A 16966-nucleotide genomic window follows, 5' to 3' on the forward strand; every position below is an offset into this window, starting at 1 on the left:
CGTAATGTATTTGAACATTTGAGGTGGCGCTATTGAGTCATTTTGAAACATTAATTTTTTGCACATGAAAATACAACATTTTTTGCCAACCTTGAATTTTAGGCCATAGTTTGATGAGTGTAGAGCATCTATTTCTCCCCTGCTCTTCTCCCTGTACACCAACTGCTGCACCTCCAGCCACGACTCCGTCAAACTGGTTAAGTTTGCGGATGACACCACCCTCATCGGACTCATCTCGGACAGCGATGAGTCTGCCTACAGGAGGGAGGTGGACCGGCTGGTGTCCTGGTGCAGCAGCAACAACCTGGAGCTCAACGCCCAGAAGACAGTGGAGATGATCGTGGACTTCAGGAAAGTCACAGCCCCCCTGCCTCCCCTCACCCTAACGGACTCCCCCATCACCACTGTGGACTCTTTCCACTTCCTGGGCACCTGCATCACTCAGGATCTCAAGTGGGAGCCGACCATCAGCTCCCTCATCAAGAAAGCCCAGCAGAGGATGTTCCACCTGCGGCAGCTGAGGAAACGCAAGCTGCCAGTCCAGATGATGGTGCAGTTTTACACGGCCATCATTGAGTCCATCCTCACCTCCTCCATCACTGTGTGGTTCGCTGGGGCCACTGCCAGGGACAGACAGAGACTGCAGCGCATTGTGCGCTCTGCTGAGAAGGTGATTGGCTGCAGCCTTCCATCTATACAGGACCTGTACGTCTCCAGGACTCGGGGGCGAGCAGGCCGTATAGCAGCTGACACCTCTCACCCTGGACATGGACTATTTGAGCCACTTCCCTCTGGCAGGAGGCTACGGTCCATTGGGACCAGAACCTCTCGCCATAAGAACAGTTTCTTCCCCTCTGCTGTTTGTCTCATGAACACTCTATAATATCTGCACTAAACTGGACACTTTATAACACCGGTCACTTTAATAAGCCACTTTGCACTGTTGTTCTGATGCTGCTATTGTACATATTTTTTCCCTTTAAGTATTTCATTTGATTTTTTTTAAGCATATCTTTTTAACTTTGTGCATGCTCTTATTTGTATTTGTATTTATTCAGTGTGTTTATGTTGCACTTTTTCACCGTATCAAGTTCCTAGTTTGTGAACTGTGTTCACAGACTATGGCAATAAAAGTCTTCTGATTCTGATTCTGATTCTGATTCTATTTAGTCTACAACAAAGTGCAGTACTCTGAACCCCATTCATTTCAATGACACATTTATTATGTTACCACGGTAACATAGTTGAAAATAGAGGTATGTTCTCATTGGCTTTTTTGTTCCGTATCATGAGAGGAATATGTGTACCAAATTTCAATGGTCTATGACAAAGTAATAATTTTTCATCCCAGTTATCCAAAACCCATGTATTTCAATGAGAAATGTCAGGCGTTGCCATGGCAACACCTTTGAAAATAGAGGTATGGTGTCATTGACTTTTTTGTTCAGTATAGCAATAGGGATGTCCATGCCAAATTTCAAATGTTTATGTCAAAGTAATTTTTTTGGTCCAATTCAAAAGTTCAAGGGGGCGCTGTGGAGCAATTTATTGTCTGACCTGTGTAAATTGTATATCCATGTGTTCAGATCAACAGTTTGAATAAAAAAGTATATTCCTGCCGGGACATAGGACACTAACTGTGTGAGTTACACGCATTTAAATCCTTTAAAAAACGTCTTTTTTCTTTGCAGGCTGGCCACACCCACATTTTTTTACTTTGAAAATTCCAAAAGAGTTGCTTATAATCCCACATGGGTGTAGTTAATTTTGACCAATTTTCATGTTTCTCGAATGAAAATTCGAGGCGTAAAAAATTCAAATGTGAGAGGTAAAATTTTGGAAAAATTGGGTTCCGCCCACAATGGCCGACTTCCTGTAGGGTTTAGGGTGGGGTCATAATATAATTTTTTACTTGTCTTGACATGTTCTATGTTTGTACCAAATTTCATTTGTCTACGATGAAAAAGGTCTCTCATTGCCGTAATGTATTTCAAATTTTGAGGTGGCGCTATTGAGTCATTTTGATACATTAATTTTTTTCCACATGAAAATACAACTTGTTTTGCCAATCTTGAATTTTAGCCCATAGTTTGATGAGTGTAGAGCATCTATTTAGTCTACAACAAAGTCCAGTACTCTGAACCCCATTCATTTCAATGACACATTTATTATGTTACCACGGTGACATAGTTGCAGACAGAGGTATGTTCTCATTGGCTTTTTTGTTCAGTTTGCCAAGCCAAATGTCCATGCCAAATTTCAGATGTTTACGTCAAAGTAATTTCTTTGGTCCAATTCGAAAGTTCAAGGGGGCGCTGTGGAGCAGAAAAAAATCTGACATATGTAAATTGTATATCATTTTGTGTAGATCAAGATTTTAAACAAAATGTATATTAATGCCGGGAAATAGGACACTGCATGTGTGAGTGATGCACATTTTAACACTTCAAATTATTGATTTTTTCTTTGCAGGCTGGCCACACCCACATTTTATGATGTAGAAAAATCAAAGACAGCTCCCTATAATCCCACATGGGTCTAGTTCATTTTGACCAATTTGCATGTTTCTTGAATGAAAATCCAAGGCGCAAAATATCCAAATGTGAGAGGTAAAATTTTTGAAAAATGGGGTTCCGCCCACAATGGCCGACTTCCTGTAGGGTTTAGGGTGGGGTCATAATATAATTTTTTACTTGTCTTGACATGTTCTATGTTTGTACCAGATTTCATTTGTCTACGATGAAAAAGGTCTCTCATTGCCGTAATGTATTTCAAATTTTGAGGTGGCGCTATTGAGTCATTTTGATACGTAAATTTTTTTGAACATCAAAACACAACATTTTTTGCTAATCTTGAATTTTAGGCCATAGTTTGATGAGTGTAGAGCATCTATTTAGTCTACAACAAAGTCTAGTACTCTGAACCCCATTCATTTCAATGGCACATTTATTATGTTACCACGGCAACATAGTTGAAAATAGAGGTATGTTCTCATTGGCTTTTTTGTTCAGTTTGCCAAGCCAAATGTCCATGTCGAATTTCAAATGTTTACGTCAAAGTTATTTTTTTTAGTCCAATTCAAAAGTTCAAGGGGGCGCTGTGGAGCAAAAAGAAATTCTGACATATGCAAATTGTATATCATTTCGTGCAGATCAAGATTTTAAACAAAATGTATATTAATGCCGGGAAATAGGACACTGTATGTGTGAGTTACGCGCACTTTAACACTTCAAAATATAGTTTTTTTCTTTGATTGCTGGCCACACCCACATTTTTTTATTTAGAAAAATCCAATGCAGTTCCCTATAATCCCACATGTGTCTAGTTCATTTTGACCAATTTGCAAGATTCTTGAATGAAAATCCATGGCGCAAAAAATCCAAATGTGAGAGGTAAAATTTTGGAAAAATGGGTTTCCGCCCACAATGGCCGACTTCCTGTAGGGTTTAGGGTGGGGTCATAATATATTTTTTTACTTGTCTTGACATGTTCTATGTATGTACCAGATTTCATTTATCTACGATGAAAAAGGTGTCTCATTGCCGTAATGTATTTCAAATTTTGAGGTGGCGCTATTGAGTCATTTTGAAACATTAATTTTTTTGAATATCAAAATAATAAATTTTTCACCAACCTTGAATTTTGGGTTCAATAAAATTGACTTTTCGTTAACGTTTAGGGGGTCAAAAATGACTTCAATCCGGCACGTATAATAATAATAATAATAATAATAATAATGGAAATTTTTTTTCCACCCATTATTTTTCTCCTAAACCATAACAGCTACAGTTATGTGACTTTCTCTCATTGTGGCCCATCACAAATAAGGACCCTGTGATTTTTTTCACACGTTCACGTCAAAGCGTTTGTCTTCTATGAATTTTTGAAAATGAAATTTGAAGAGGGCGCTAGAGAGCCAATTTGTGAGAGAGTGCCTTGATTTGCATATCATTGCGTTCAACTCACTAATGTGCATAAACGCTGTATTAGCGTTTTCCCAACAAAAAATGTGTGAAAGAGAAATATTTTTTTGAAATATTCCAAAATTAGCGATTTTGTTGAAAATTCACCCTGACCACACCCAAAGTCATAATCAAAATGTAATTGATAAGTTTTAATCACACATGGGTTTAGTGGGATTTGACCAAATTTGAAGTGTGTGTGATGAAAACTGTGCGAGAAAATGTACTGAATGCGAGGGTGTGCACTTTTGTCGTTCCCGGGTTTGATCCAATATGGCCGACTTCCTGTACATTTTAGGGCGGGGCCATAATATCATTTTTGTCATGTCCCGACATGTACTATTTTTTGATGTGAGTTTCGGATTTTTATGTCGACTTTTTTCGGAGTCGGGCTCCCATTGGCCCCATGAAAATCAAAGTTTGAGGTGGCGCTACTGAGTCGTCTTTCGATATTTTTTCTCGGGGTCTTTTGTGACAATTAGAGCTCGTCGAGTTCTAATTTTTGACACCACTCATTGCCATGTCGGGGCGTGTTTACTACTTGATTTTTGCCATTTTCCACGCTCCGGACGCGGTTTTAATGAGTCCCTCGCCGGGACGGAGTCCCAGGCTCGGGCCTAATAATGGAAATTTTTTTTCCACCCATTATTTTTCTCCTAAACCATAACAGCTACAGTCATGTGACTTTCTCACATTGTGCCCCATCACAAATAAGGCCCCTGTGATTTTTTTCACACATCCACGTCAAAGCGTTTGTCTTCTACGAATTTTTGTAAATGAAATTTGAAGAGGGCGCTAGAGAGCCATTTTGTGAGAGAGTGCCTTGATTTGCATATCATTGCGTTCAACTCACAAATGTGCATAAACGCTGTATTAGCGTTTTCCCAATAAAAAATGTGTGAAAGACAAATATTTTTTTGAAATATTCCACAATTTACAATTTTGTTGAAAATTCACCCTGACCACACCCGAAGTCATAATCAAAATGTAATTGTTAATCTTTAATCACACATGGGTTTAGTGGGATTTGGCCAAATTTGAAGTGTTTATGATGAAAACTGGGCGAGAAAATGTCCTGAATGTGAGCGTGTGCACTTTTGTCGTTCCTGGGTTTGATCCAATATGGCCGACTTCCTGTACATTTTAGGGCGGGGCCATAATATCATTTTTGTCATGTCCCGACATGTTCTATTTTTTTATGTGAGTTTCGGATTTTTACGTCGACTTTTTTCCGAGGCGGGCTCCCATTGGCCCCATGAAAATCAAAGTTTGAGGTGGCGCTACCGAGTCGTCTTTCGTTATTTTTTCTCGGGGTCTTTTGTGACAATTAGAGCTCGTCGAGTTCTAATTTTTGACACCACTCACTGCCATGTCGGGGCGTGTTTACTACTTGATTTTTGCCATTTTCCACGCTCCGGACGCGGTTTTAATGAGTCCCTCGCCGGGACGGAGTCCCAGGCTCGGGCCTAATAATAATAATAAAAAGTTATATTATATTAGTTAGAAAATTTTATTTAATGCCATGAAATGTTTGTATTAGTTGCATTACATTAACTGAGGTTGCAATTTAAAACTTAAGAAATGGCAAAAATTTTATGAAATTTTGATTTGATGCGATGTTGGTGATAGCAGTTGCAATAGGGGCAATAAGACAACCTCATATTCAAATTTCATAATATTACTGTACATGATAATTCCTACATTTTTGCTTGTGCTAACTTTACTATGTCTGCTATGCCTGTCTGGCTTAAACTGCTTATGTTCTTATTTCTAACCTCGTTCATGTCTACTCCTTCCTCTGCTCTGTGTTTCCTGTCACGCTGGCTTCCTGTTTCAGTTGAGAAGATGGAAGTTGGTAAGAGATTTCAGGATAAACTTTCAAATTGCTCAAACGTCCTACAGCTCCCTGCTATCCTTGTCTGTCTTATAAATGCCTGTTATAAATGTGAAAGCTTTTGTCCATTTTAGCCTAGATGCATCAGGATTTTCCATAGACATAGAGATTAGGGAAAATCCTTAAACAATGTAGTGTAAAAAGTGTCTTGCCCAAAGACTCAAAGGCAGAATTTGATTTGTAAATCTTTGAGTTAGAGGAGGAATGTCTCAGAAAATTCTAAATTATCAAAGCTCAAATTGAAAAAAAAAATCTAATTCAACTCTTGAACAAAGATATGAATTTGGACCAAACATCCCATAACATCCCCATGCTATTGTATTTTTTTAATTTTCATTTATATGCTAAACTAAACAGATGTATCTTTTCTGCTCCCCAGTGAGTGTGTACACCTCCATCTTTGGCGTCCTGCAGCTCCTGTGCCTCATCACGTCTCCTGTCATCGGTTACGTAATGGACTGGAGACTCAAGGACTGTGAGGATGAGAATGACAAACTCACTAAGAGGTCAGTCTCTGCATTTCACCTTTGATTAGCCTTGTCATGATAATTACTGTATCGACTTATCGTCCAATACATGCTGAAACAATAATTTTTGGCGGTCAGTATTTATGGTGGGGACTTTTTTTTTTCAATTATGAACTATATATAGAGTACAATTAGAATATGTTTGTTGGGGATAAATCTGCTTTATGGTTTGGGTTCAATATTATCATTTGTCATTATATTTACTTCAGTAATATATTGCACTTTGACCTATTTATGGTTTTCCACTTCCTGTTTGAGGGCATCATTTTTAGTACTAGTTTGGTAATTGCTAAGGCAACAGTGCAAATTTTTCATTACACATAAAGAAACCCATGAATAGAAACAAAAGATGCCCTGCTTTTATTTCCGTTCCTCTTATGGTCAATTGTAAAAAGTAATTTAAAAAAAACAAAACACAGTGCTACATAGGAATAGAAATTAAACCCTTAAAATTTTTCCTAAATGAGTTAAATATGCTCTACCTGAATTTGAATTAAGTGCATGTTTTATTCCTGGTATTGCATCACGACAGACAGACAACTGTTGGGATAGTCACAAACAGAAACATGATTGACATTCATCTTTGCACCTAAGTCAACAAAAATGTTTCCTTGACAGTTGCTTTTATAAGGTTGAACAAATATCTAAACTAAGAATTAAACGAGTGATTTCAGTTCCTCTCCACTCATTTCTCTCTGGCAGTTCCTTCTATGTGGTTATCATTGAACAAAAATGTTTTTTAAAAGTCCTATATTAAGCAAAATGGACTCTTGCGAGCTTTAAGCCATGTTAGAACATTGTTACATCATCAAAAACATACGTGGAGTTGTGTTTTGTTTCATTCACACATGTTTGAGTAAACCTTTATTATCAGGCTGTACTTAAGTACACTACTTTTACTTTGCTACATTCCACCACTGAACAATAGTCATATCTTAACTTAAAATTAAATTGTTTGTAGCAAATTGTAGTATTTATTATTATTATTATTATTATTATTATTATTATTATTATTATTATTATTATTATTATTATTGATAATAATAATAATAATAATAACAATAATAATAATAATAATATATTTTTGGAGCGCTTGTAAATTTGGGAGTATGTCTTTGTAATCTCTAAATTGTCTCTTTTGCTTCATAGATTCAGAATTATTGTGCATTACATTTGCTTCTCTTATTGTATAGCAGTGCGGCAGATCCATACCATTAAAATGCACATACATTGATTTGCATAGAATCGCAAAATACTTACTACTATTTACATTGTGTTAATAGGGAGCCTGGAGAGCCCCGACGCCCGGACAAAAAGATCCAGAAGATTGTAAACGCCACAAGAGCCTTCATCTTCACCAACCTGCTGCTGGTCGGGTTTGGGATCACCTGCCTCGTCCCCAACCTACCCCTACAGGTAAACTGCCTATATACAACAGGAACACTATTTATATAAATACACAGAGGTGAGTAGGGTAGCCAGAATGTGCATTTCAGTAAGAGTGATGTCATAGAAGTAAAAAGTAGTGATCCATGATTTGATTCATGATTTATATATAATTACTCACAGTGGGGAGAGTAACCAACATTTATACTGAAGTAAGAGTATTGATTCTAAAAGTGCCAGAAAACTACATTAACGTGTTTTCAAAAAGTTACTCAAACAAATGCAACTTACTCCCCACTTCATACACCAACAGTATAACATATCAACCATTTCCTTCTTGTACATGTGAATACTCAAGGCAAATATATCAGATGTGCTTTTATAAGGTCTACACTTTCAGTCATGTGTCTAAGATCACTTTAGCTGCAGTGAGGGTTATCAGGACAGCATTCACATGGCACTGCAGATGATTCAGTGTGCACTCTGGTCTTATATTGACACCTGCTGGACAAATTTCAGAATGCATGTTATTTATTTCACAAGTATTTTTATTTACATATGATGTCAATAGCTCCCTGTATATAAGTTTCTATAAAACTAATATACATTTATTTTATTACAGATTCTGTCATTTATTTTGCACACTATTGTCAGAGGCTTCATCCACTCCGCTGTTGGAGGACTTTATGCTGCTGTGTAAGTAAAAAATATATATGATTTATGAACATTTCACACATAACTTAAGTGGTTGCTATGCACTTCATAATCCATTATTTTTGTATGTATTTAGTTTTTAAGACAAATCAGTGTTCATTATCTGTGAATATTTGAAACTTATGAAAGTGTGGTTATTTACACTGACATAGATCATCGTCATTATATCACCAGAATGTGCAGAAAAAGATACTTATCTTATGTTCTCTTCTAGTTCAAAGTTTTTTTTCACTTAGAACAAAGTACAATACTATATCAGCTGTTTAAAAATGGACCCTATTCATAATATTAAAATTATAATTATTCATATCCATAACATGTTTAAACTGTTGGTTTAATATTCAAGTTTAATAATCATCATGATATAATTGTTAATCGCAAGTATTTTGGCCATGTTAATCGTGACACTAAATTTTAATATTGTTCCATGCCTAAACTGGGACCCATATTATGATGAAATGTGCTGAATGCTGCTTGTCCCTGGCAGGTACCCGTCCTCTCAGTTCGGCAGTTTGACCGGGATGCAGTCCTTGATCAGCGCTCTGTTTGCACTTCTCCAGCAGCCTCTGTTCTTGGCCATGGTCGGGCCCCTGAATGGTGACCCCCTCTGGGTGAGAAAACATGAAAGAATCAAAATGGATGTGGTCTCACTAGTGTTTTCTATAGTCATTATTTTGAATTCGAGTTTTTCATTTTGCAATACTTTCTATAATGTCTATTATATCTTCCCCCATTCCAAAAATAAATAAAAACTCCAGTGTCCCTAGTTTGTTTCTAACCCCATTTTTCCTCTATAGGTGAACGTGGGCTTGCTAGCTGTGAGCATGCTAGGCTTCTGTCTGCCCCTGTACCTGCTCTGCCACAGCCGCCACCTTCAACGCCTCAGGGATGAACGCGATGCGGACCCCAAAATCTATGTCAAGATGAATGGAGAAAAACCAGAAGCCTTTATCTAGATACACAGGAAACCATGGGAACATACAAGGCTTAAAACTGCATGGAGAACCGCATTGAAGACAGAATTATTAACAGGTGAATTAAGAAAGGGGGATTCGCTCTCCCTTTTCAAAACTAGACAAACTTGTACTGTCTGTCTTCAGTCACATGTGTCAAAGTCCTACCAATTCCCAACCGGTCCTCACCAAACCCTAGGTCCAAGCCAGGTTTTAGTTTCACTTTCTCAGATATTGACGCTACACTGTGACTCTCCAACTACAATCCAATGGAGGCTGCTTAAGGGACACTACAGACAGTCCAGATCCCTCCTGTAACTGCGTCACCATGGAGACAAAAAACACAAAGAAGAGAGACTGTTTTTTGTTTTTTCACTCCTGTTTTTTTTTAATGTTTAATTCTGTTACTGATTCAGCACTGCCCATTTATTTTGTGGTAGAAACTATGTCCACACTATTGTCTAAAATAATCATGTTTTGTGTGTCTTCATGGTTTATCCACATTGAAGTTGTAGGAACTCAACTGTTACGCCAAACCTAGTTCATTAAGAAATGCTTGTTTGAAAATGGCAGTTGTAGTAAACTTGTTAGTCCAGCATGGAGTTTTATGCTCTTTGTAGCAAATTTAAAGCATCTGTTATTAGATGTTGTTGGTTTCGCTTGCCAAAAACAGTGGTGGAACAAGTACTCAGTTATGTTACTTAAGTGAAAGTACAGATACTGGAGCAGAAAAATATTCAAGTAAAAGAATCACATGAAAAGTAAAAATTAAAAGTAAAAATGTTGTACCCATTTAAGTACCCGTTACGAAGTATTTCACTCAGATTTTGAGAAGTTATAAATTATTGATAAAGATTTGCATTGAATTTTGTATTTTTTGCATTTTTGAATTTTGTTCAATAGAAACAATTCTATCAATTGTTTTTCATAGATGTTTTTATTTGTATATTTTTGTTTGCTACTACAAACATGTTAAAAATAAACCCCTCAGACATTTCAGTAAGTCTTTAACAATAATGAAAAACACTTTTACTTGTCAGTCCTGTTCAAAGTGTAGTGAAGTAGAAAGTATATATATATATTCTCTCAAATGTAGTCAAGTAAAAGTAGAAAATATGCACTTTAAAATCAACTTAAGTAAAGTGCAGATGCCTAAAAATTGTACTTAAGTGCAATAGTTTACTACTTTTACTTCATTAACTTCCACACTGGGTAGAACTAATAGAATTAATTCAAAGTGCAGGGTTCTCTATTCTTAATATTGGATAGTAAAAAACAGGATATAAAATAGAAAATTGCAGTGTTTTGTTCACAATTTCTCAAGTTGGATCATGGTTTGCATGGGCTGTCCAATGCAGACCTATCATCGTAATAGCAAACTTAAAGCTCCTAAAAGTGGACACATACGGTAGCTTCTATCAGTGTCTCAGTTCAACTGTCTTACCTCAAAAAGCATCACAAAAATCATCCATGTTTATAATGACATTAGTGTGGACATAGTTTTGTAGAGGATGGAGATGCTGCCGCTAGTGTTCCATAACAGTGTTTATTGCACAGTTTTAACACAACTTTTAATTCACACTGGCCTACAAAGCACACACAATAGCCTAGCATTTGTTTCTTTGTTTTTCGGGGCATTTGAAATTAGTATTGATCCAATATAACCTCAGATTCACAAATAGGACACTGCAGCTTTTATCTGCCTGTGTGCGACAAAAAGTACAATGCATGATACCAGACTAAAGCTAGCCAAATGACATATGCTCGAACTTGTCATGAAATCTTTACCTTGTGTTTTTTATCTTCTCAAATGTTTCTTTTCCTTAGTTAGAGTAGGTTTAGTAGGTAGATAGTTATATTGCGGGACTGCAGTTTACTCTATAAATTTGTTGTAGCAATAAGTGTTTCTCTATGACTATGGTGCAACCTGAGTGACACGATTTCCAAAGATTTATTTTTGTTGTGTCTATAGCATTGGTTTCTTTTTGGTTGTTATTTCAAACCTACACAATCACTTGGGAAACTTGAAAATTCTGCTCAGAGGTCAATGCTGGAAAATATGTAATTAAACATTATTTTAAAGATGCAAGTAACTTTTCCAATTGAGAGTTTCCGTGGAGATGTTATTGCTTCATTGCATTGACATATCAGTTTGGCAGTTACACATGTTTTTATTGCTCAAAATACCATGAAAAACATTGATCCTTACTAGTGGGATCACTACTCCACAGATCTAACGTCTAACTTGGCCCGGTGATGTCTCTATTTGTCTCTACGGATATAGAAAAGTTCAAAAGTTACATAGTGCATCTTTAATTTGTTGTCTACACCAAGTTTGGATTTCCCCGTCTATTATAAGAAACGCAATCCAATGGCCCCTGTGTGCCTGACCTTATACTTAGAAATATATGGTACTCCAAGTTTCGCCATTCTTCTCATTCTGTACTATTACTACCAATACTTCTACTATTACCACTAATTCTACTGACCATATTTTTTCCAATTTGCTTCCATTTTGATTTCAATACTGAGAGACAGGCCTCTACCAGCCTTTAAGTTAGCAAGTTAGCTAGTTAGCAAGTTAACGAGAAACGAATGGCACAAAATGCACTTTAACCCACTGTTAAATGGACCTCCGTCATGTATGTTTATATGGAGAACATGACTGCTTATTCAAGTGGTGCATGAGGCTAAGAATGTATATGTAAACCTATAGTAGCTTCACTTTCTATTGCAGAACATGTGGATCGGCAAAAAGCAGTTATTTTTATATTGACAGAAGATTCACATGTTCACTGTATGGCCTTTATGTGTAGATAAAACAGCAGAGGTTTGTCTCTCAGTAAAGAAAAGCAGTAGCAGATAAAGGTAACATTTAATTAAAGATACAATGGGTTTGTGGATGCAGTAATTGAGTTTCAATATTATCTCTGCCAAAGTATTTGTCAAATTTTGTTTTTAGTATTTGACCGAACTAGTAAATGTACTCAAGTCCCAAGTAATTATTTTAACAGTAACAAGTAAATAGTTGTATTGAATATAAAGTCATATAAGAACTACTAACACTACTAATCTTGTTTGTAAATTCCCTCTTAAAATATAGGGAATTCTCAATTGGGAAACTGGACTGGGATAATGAGTTTCATATGCAGGTGTTGGAATTGCCATTTAAGTCAAATATATAAAGACAGTATAAGATAAGGGGATCTTTATTCATCCCACAATGAGGAAAACTCAGTGTTGCAACAAGAAGTACAAGTATCAAGTGTGCATCCTACTTAAGACCTTAAGGTGATAAGATATTGTGAATTTAAACAAATCACAAACCTGTTGCCATATTAGAAACACAATTACTGCATCTGTTGTTGCTGTTGTTTCACCATCATCAAACTAGTTTTAAAGGGCCCATATTACGCTATTTTCTAATCTATGTTATAATGTTGTTTCTTCATCACAAACATACCTGGAGTTGTGTTTTCTGTTATTCACACATGTTTAACACACACACCCTGCATATTTAGGCTGAGTTCTTCTCTCAAATGCTCCACCTTGTGATGTCATGCGGTAATACAGGTAGTGCTGTGATATTCAACTCCATACACCTTTACTAGAATCATTTGGATAATTTCAGCTTTGGAATTTCCAATCTATGCTGAACCAAAGGTAAACGGTACCTGTTAACTTGAAAACTACCACTTCATGACATCACAAGGTGAAACAGAGCATTTTGAGCTTTGGAGATGTAGACACACTAATAATAAAGTGTTACTCAAACATGTCTGAATGAAATAAAACACAACTCTAGGTATGTTTTTGAGGAGGTAACAACATTATAACATGGCTTAAAGCTCACAAGAATTTATTTTGCGTGATATGGGACAGACCTTTAAACTTTATGGGCTTCAACTTCCCTTTTACTGGTGACATTTTGAGGACTTCTCACCATTCAAAAGATATACAGGCTAATATTTTGTTTGAACGTGTTAATTGCTATGCCAGCAGTTCAATACAATATAAAATCTCCCTGCCTCAAACTTAACCTCATGTTATCAGACAATTGTATCACATAACTCCAGCTGTTCTGAGTGAATGCTTTTCTATTGACAGTAAACTAGCACTTTCACTGTTATACCTTAAACCACTCACATATTCCGATCACGTCTCAGCTTCTTTGATAACAATTCACATAGACTTTTCTTGAGTGATTGGTTGATATAAAGGTTTTTAAAAGGTAAATAAAACTGTTGCATTGTGGGTGTTTCTGATTTAAGGCATGGACTTCATTTTGAACGTGTTACACTTCATCACTGTCGCCATTTTAAGAAGTTATTTTAAATATGTTTTATGTTATTATTGTGTTTTGAATTGTCTTGTACCACCATATTGCCATTGTTAAGTTGATTTGTTGAAAAAAGATCAATATTTGAAAATAAACTTGATTATTTGTACAATTGAGCTTCTTGTATGGTTTATTTTAATATTTTTTACAGTGCTATATGCAAATAATATCTACCTTGTTATGTAGCCCACTGCTCTTACTATTACTAAAACCTATAGTGCTATACTGGTAAATACAGATACCCTTTAGTTGCAGGTTGCATTAAGGCTACAACTAACAATTATTTAGCTAATTAGTCTTCTGAGTGTTCTTTTTACTCATAGAAATTTGCTTTTTTTAGATCACAAAAGCATTATAATTATCGAATTTTACTCAATTTGACCCAGATTAAGCTAACGTTAAGCACTTAAGAGCATGCTGATGGGGTATATTTACAGACAAAATGCTTTTTTCATCAAAAACACTGAATCTACATGTTTCTTTTTGATGTAATTAATGCACGGTCTGAGACATTATTTTTTATTAACGATTATTTAATAACTTGCTACTTAATTGACTTGTTTCAGCTCCAAACAAGGCAAGGCAAGTTTAATTGCATAGTACAAGTCATACACAAGGTAATTCAAAGCGCTTTGCAGAATAAGAAAGACACTAAAATCACAATACAACAAATCAAAACATAAAAAATCATAATAAAATTTAAGAGATTGCAGAATAAAAACCTTTTAGTCATATGCACATGCAGACACCACTCAATTCAGTTTTTGCTCGTTCAAGGAAATATCTCACAATCTTACTGCTGAGGGAAATAATCTGATGTAAATAAACACTTCTAATATCCAAAGGAACAGCAGGAGTCAGTATTTGACACGGATGAGTGATATCTGAATGCACAGACGTTTAAAGGGAGGTTTTAGTTGAGCTGTCTACTAGTTGTGAAGCTGTGACTTTTATAGGGACTAAAGACAGCAGCCAGTCGAGCCAGTTTTATTTGTACCATTTAATGAATCATCAGTGAATGAGCTTTTGAGTAGTCCTGGAAACTATCAAACTATTAAAGAAACATGTATATTTTATTAGCAGTGGAGGGTGTCTTCAAATCATGAGGCCTCCTATTAGATTAGTTTATTTGGACACAACTACCAAGAACACCCATTGTACCCAACACAACTATCAGGACTATAGTACTCATTTACTAGCCTACCATAACGATCATTAAGTAGACCACTAGGTTTACTAGTATTACCAGCTAGTGGATTTCAGAAATAAAATTAAAGAAACATGTTAACGTGTTCCATTGTTAACTTGTAAATAACAGAAAACAACAATAAATAAGTAAATAATACAAAATAAAATATAAATATAAATAATAATTCATCTGTTTTCTGGTGGACAGTGCGAAACTCTGTTTTCTCCACGGAGACATTATAGTTTTACTTGAAATTCTCCACAAATAAACTTAAGACATGTCAAATTAAGCAATAAAATGTCTGAATAAATGAAAGATAAATTATACTGCGGAACATTTCAAGTAAAGTACTAACATCTCCACAAGCAGGTGGCAGACCCTCCACCAGAAAAGATACACAGTGGAGCTTTAGTGAACAGGAAAGTGCGTCAGACAGACATGAATACATGATCTGCTTTGTGACGTGCTGTAACTTTATGGATTGCTTTATGTTGTCTTAACGCCATCTCATAAACAAGTTGAACCAGAACAGAAGGTTTCTCCCCAGACCAGACAGACCGGGTACAGTTCTGAGCCCAACCCCACCCTCGACCAAGACAATAAGCCTTAAATTCTGTTCGGCTTATAACACTTTGACACAGAGAATGCAATGAGGTGAAGTATAGTAACAAACTAGATAGATACACAAAGTAGTACAGCTAATCTCCATAATAAATGGCACATGTACTTTTGTATATGCTAATGTGGATACTGTGGATACTCTAGGTCCTATATGGTGAATTTGACAACACACTGATGTAATTCCTAAGTCCAATTCAAAACTGCACAAATTTACAGGGTTTCACTGTTTGGCACTAAACCAACTCTCTTGCATGTGTTCAGTTACATGTGTTTTATTGCTAAAAAAAGGTCTAAACCTTGCATGCTTACTCTTAGTGGGCTCACCTTTCCACAGGTATGCCCCATAACTTGGCACCAAGGAGAAAAAAAAAGTCAAACTGTTTTTAAAGGATGGGCACTGAACATTATTTTAATCAGTGACTCCAGACCTAGGTGTGTCCAAAAAAAAGTTTAGCTTTTTCCACAGTGTTCAGCAAACCTTACATTTTATATTTTAAGGAGTTTCTAATAAAATAACAATTCATAAACAGATATAGGCTTAAGTTGGAAAAAAAAGTCCTAATATTTTCCAGGCCTATAAGCTACAGGCTATATTTTTCAGTACAAAAAAACAGATCTCTAAACTTCCAGGTTTTTCAGGTTTTGAGTGACACATAAGAAACAACTTCTTTAAAAAAAACTGTTAAAATGTGTGAATAGGCCAAAGATATCAGGCAGCAGGGAGGGGCCATGACTCCAAATTAAGACTACGCTATTTATGTATCCTCCCCACAAACTATTTGCTAGAATTCGATAGAGAAATCACGCAGGTCAGGTCCAAAAGAACACGTGTATTTGAACTCACCTGACGCTACCTGTAACGTAAGGTGAGATTCCCCGCCCCTTTCCTGCCGAAGCCACGCCCCCTCGCATCTCTCAGGAAGAAAAGCCTGAAAGGAGCAGTGTGAGGCGGCGAGCGTACGGCGGTCTGCTCTGTACACACTTTTACGGAGTTTTCTTACTTTTTATGCTGCTCTTTCGGACGACTCCACAGCCGACATGCTTAACTATGAGTAGTAAGTATGATCAAATCTCAGAAATGACGTTATAACGGGAGAGTTTGAATGGAAAGACTGCGTCATTGTAACTTCAATCCACAACACGGAGCGTACAGGAAAAGGTCTCAAAGAACTTCCCTTGAGACCAGTTTGAGCTATCGAACGTAAAACAACACGATTTTTAAAATATATTTAGCTTAAATCATCTTTAGACCATCGTTTAGTAGAGTACATGTTTTGAATGGAGTCGGTAAACAGTCATTGTGTATAGTAAAAGAGATCTCCAACTGTAGAGCAATCTTTGAAGTAGGTTACGTTTTTAGCCGGTCACTTGATATCCTCTA

At 36.4% G+C, this 16966-nt stretch overlaps 1 protein-coding gene across 1 annotated transcript; it reads left to right on the forward strand.

Moving 5' to 3' along the window:
- The first annotated feature begins 6198 nt into the window (after window positions 1-6198).
- LOC117380791 (large neutral amino acids transporter small subunit 4-like) lies at window positions 6199-12977 on the forward strand. Its single transcript, XM_033977634.2, has 5 exons — window positions 6199-6362; window positions 7667-7799; window positions 8392-8465; window positions 8971-9094; window positions 9281-12977. The coding sequence occupies exons 1-5, from the start codon at window positions 6214-6216 to the stop codon at window positions 9437-9439; spliced, it is 639 nt and encodes a 212-aa protein (XP_033833525.1). The 5' UTR covers window positions 6199-6213; the 3' UTR covers window positions 9440-12977.
- Window positions 12978-16966: the final 3989 nt, after the last annotated feature.

This window comes from Periophthalmus magnuspinnatus, chromosome 13, assembly GCF_009829125.3.
Source record: "Periophthalmus magnuspinnatus isolate fPerMag1 chromosome 13, fPerMag1.2.pri, whole genome shotgun sequence".
In the NCBI taxonomy this organism is placed as follows: domain Eukaryota; kingdom Metazoa; phylum Chordata; class Actinopteri; order Gobiiformes; family Gobiidae; genus Periophthalmus; species Periophthalmus magnuspinnatus.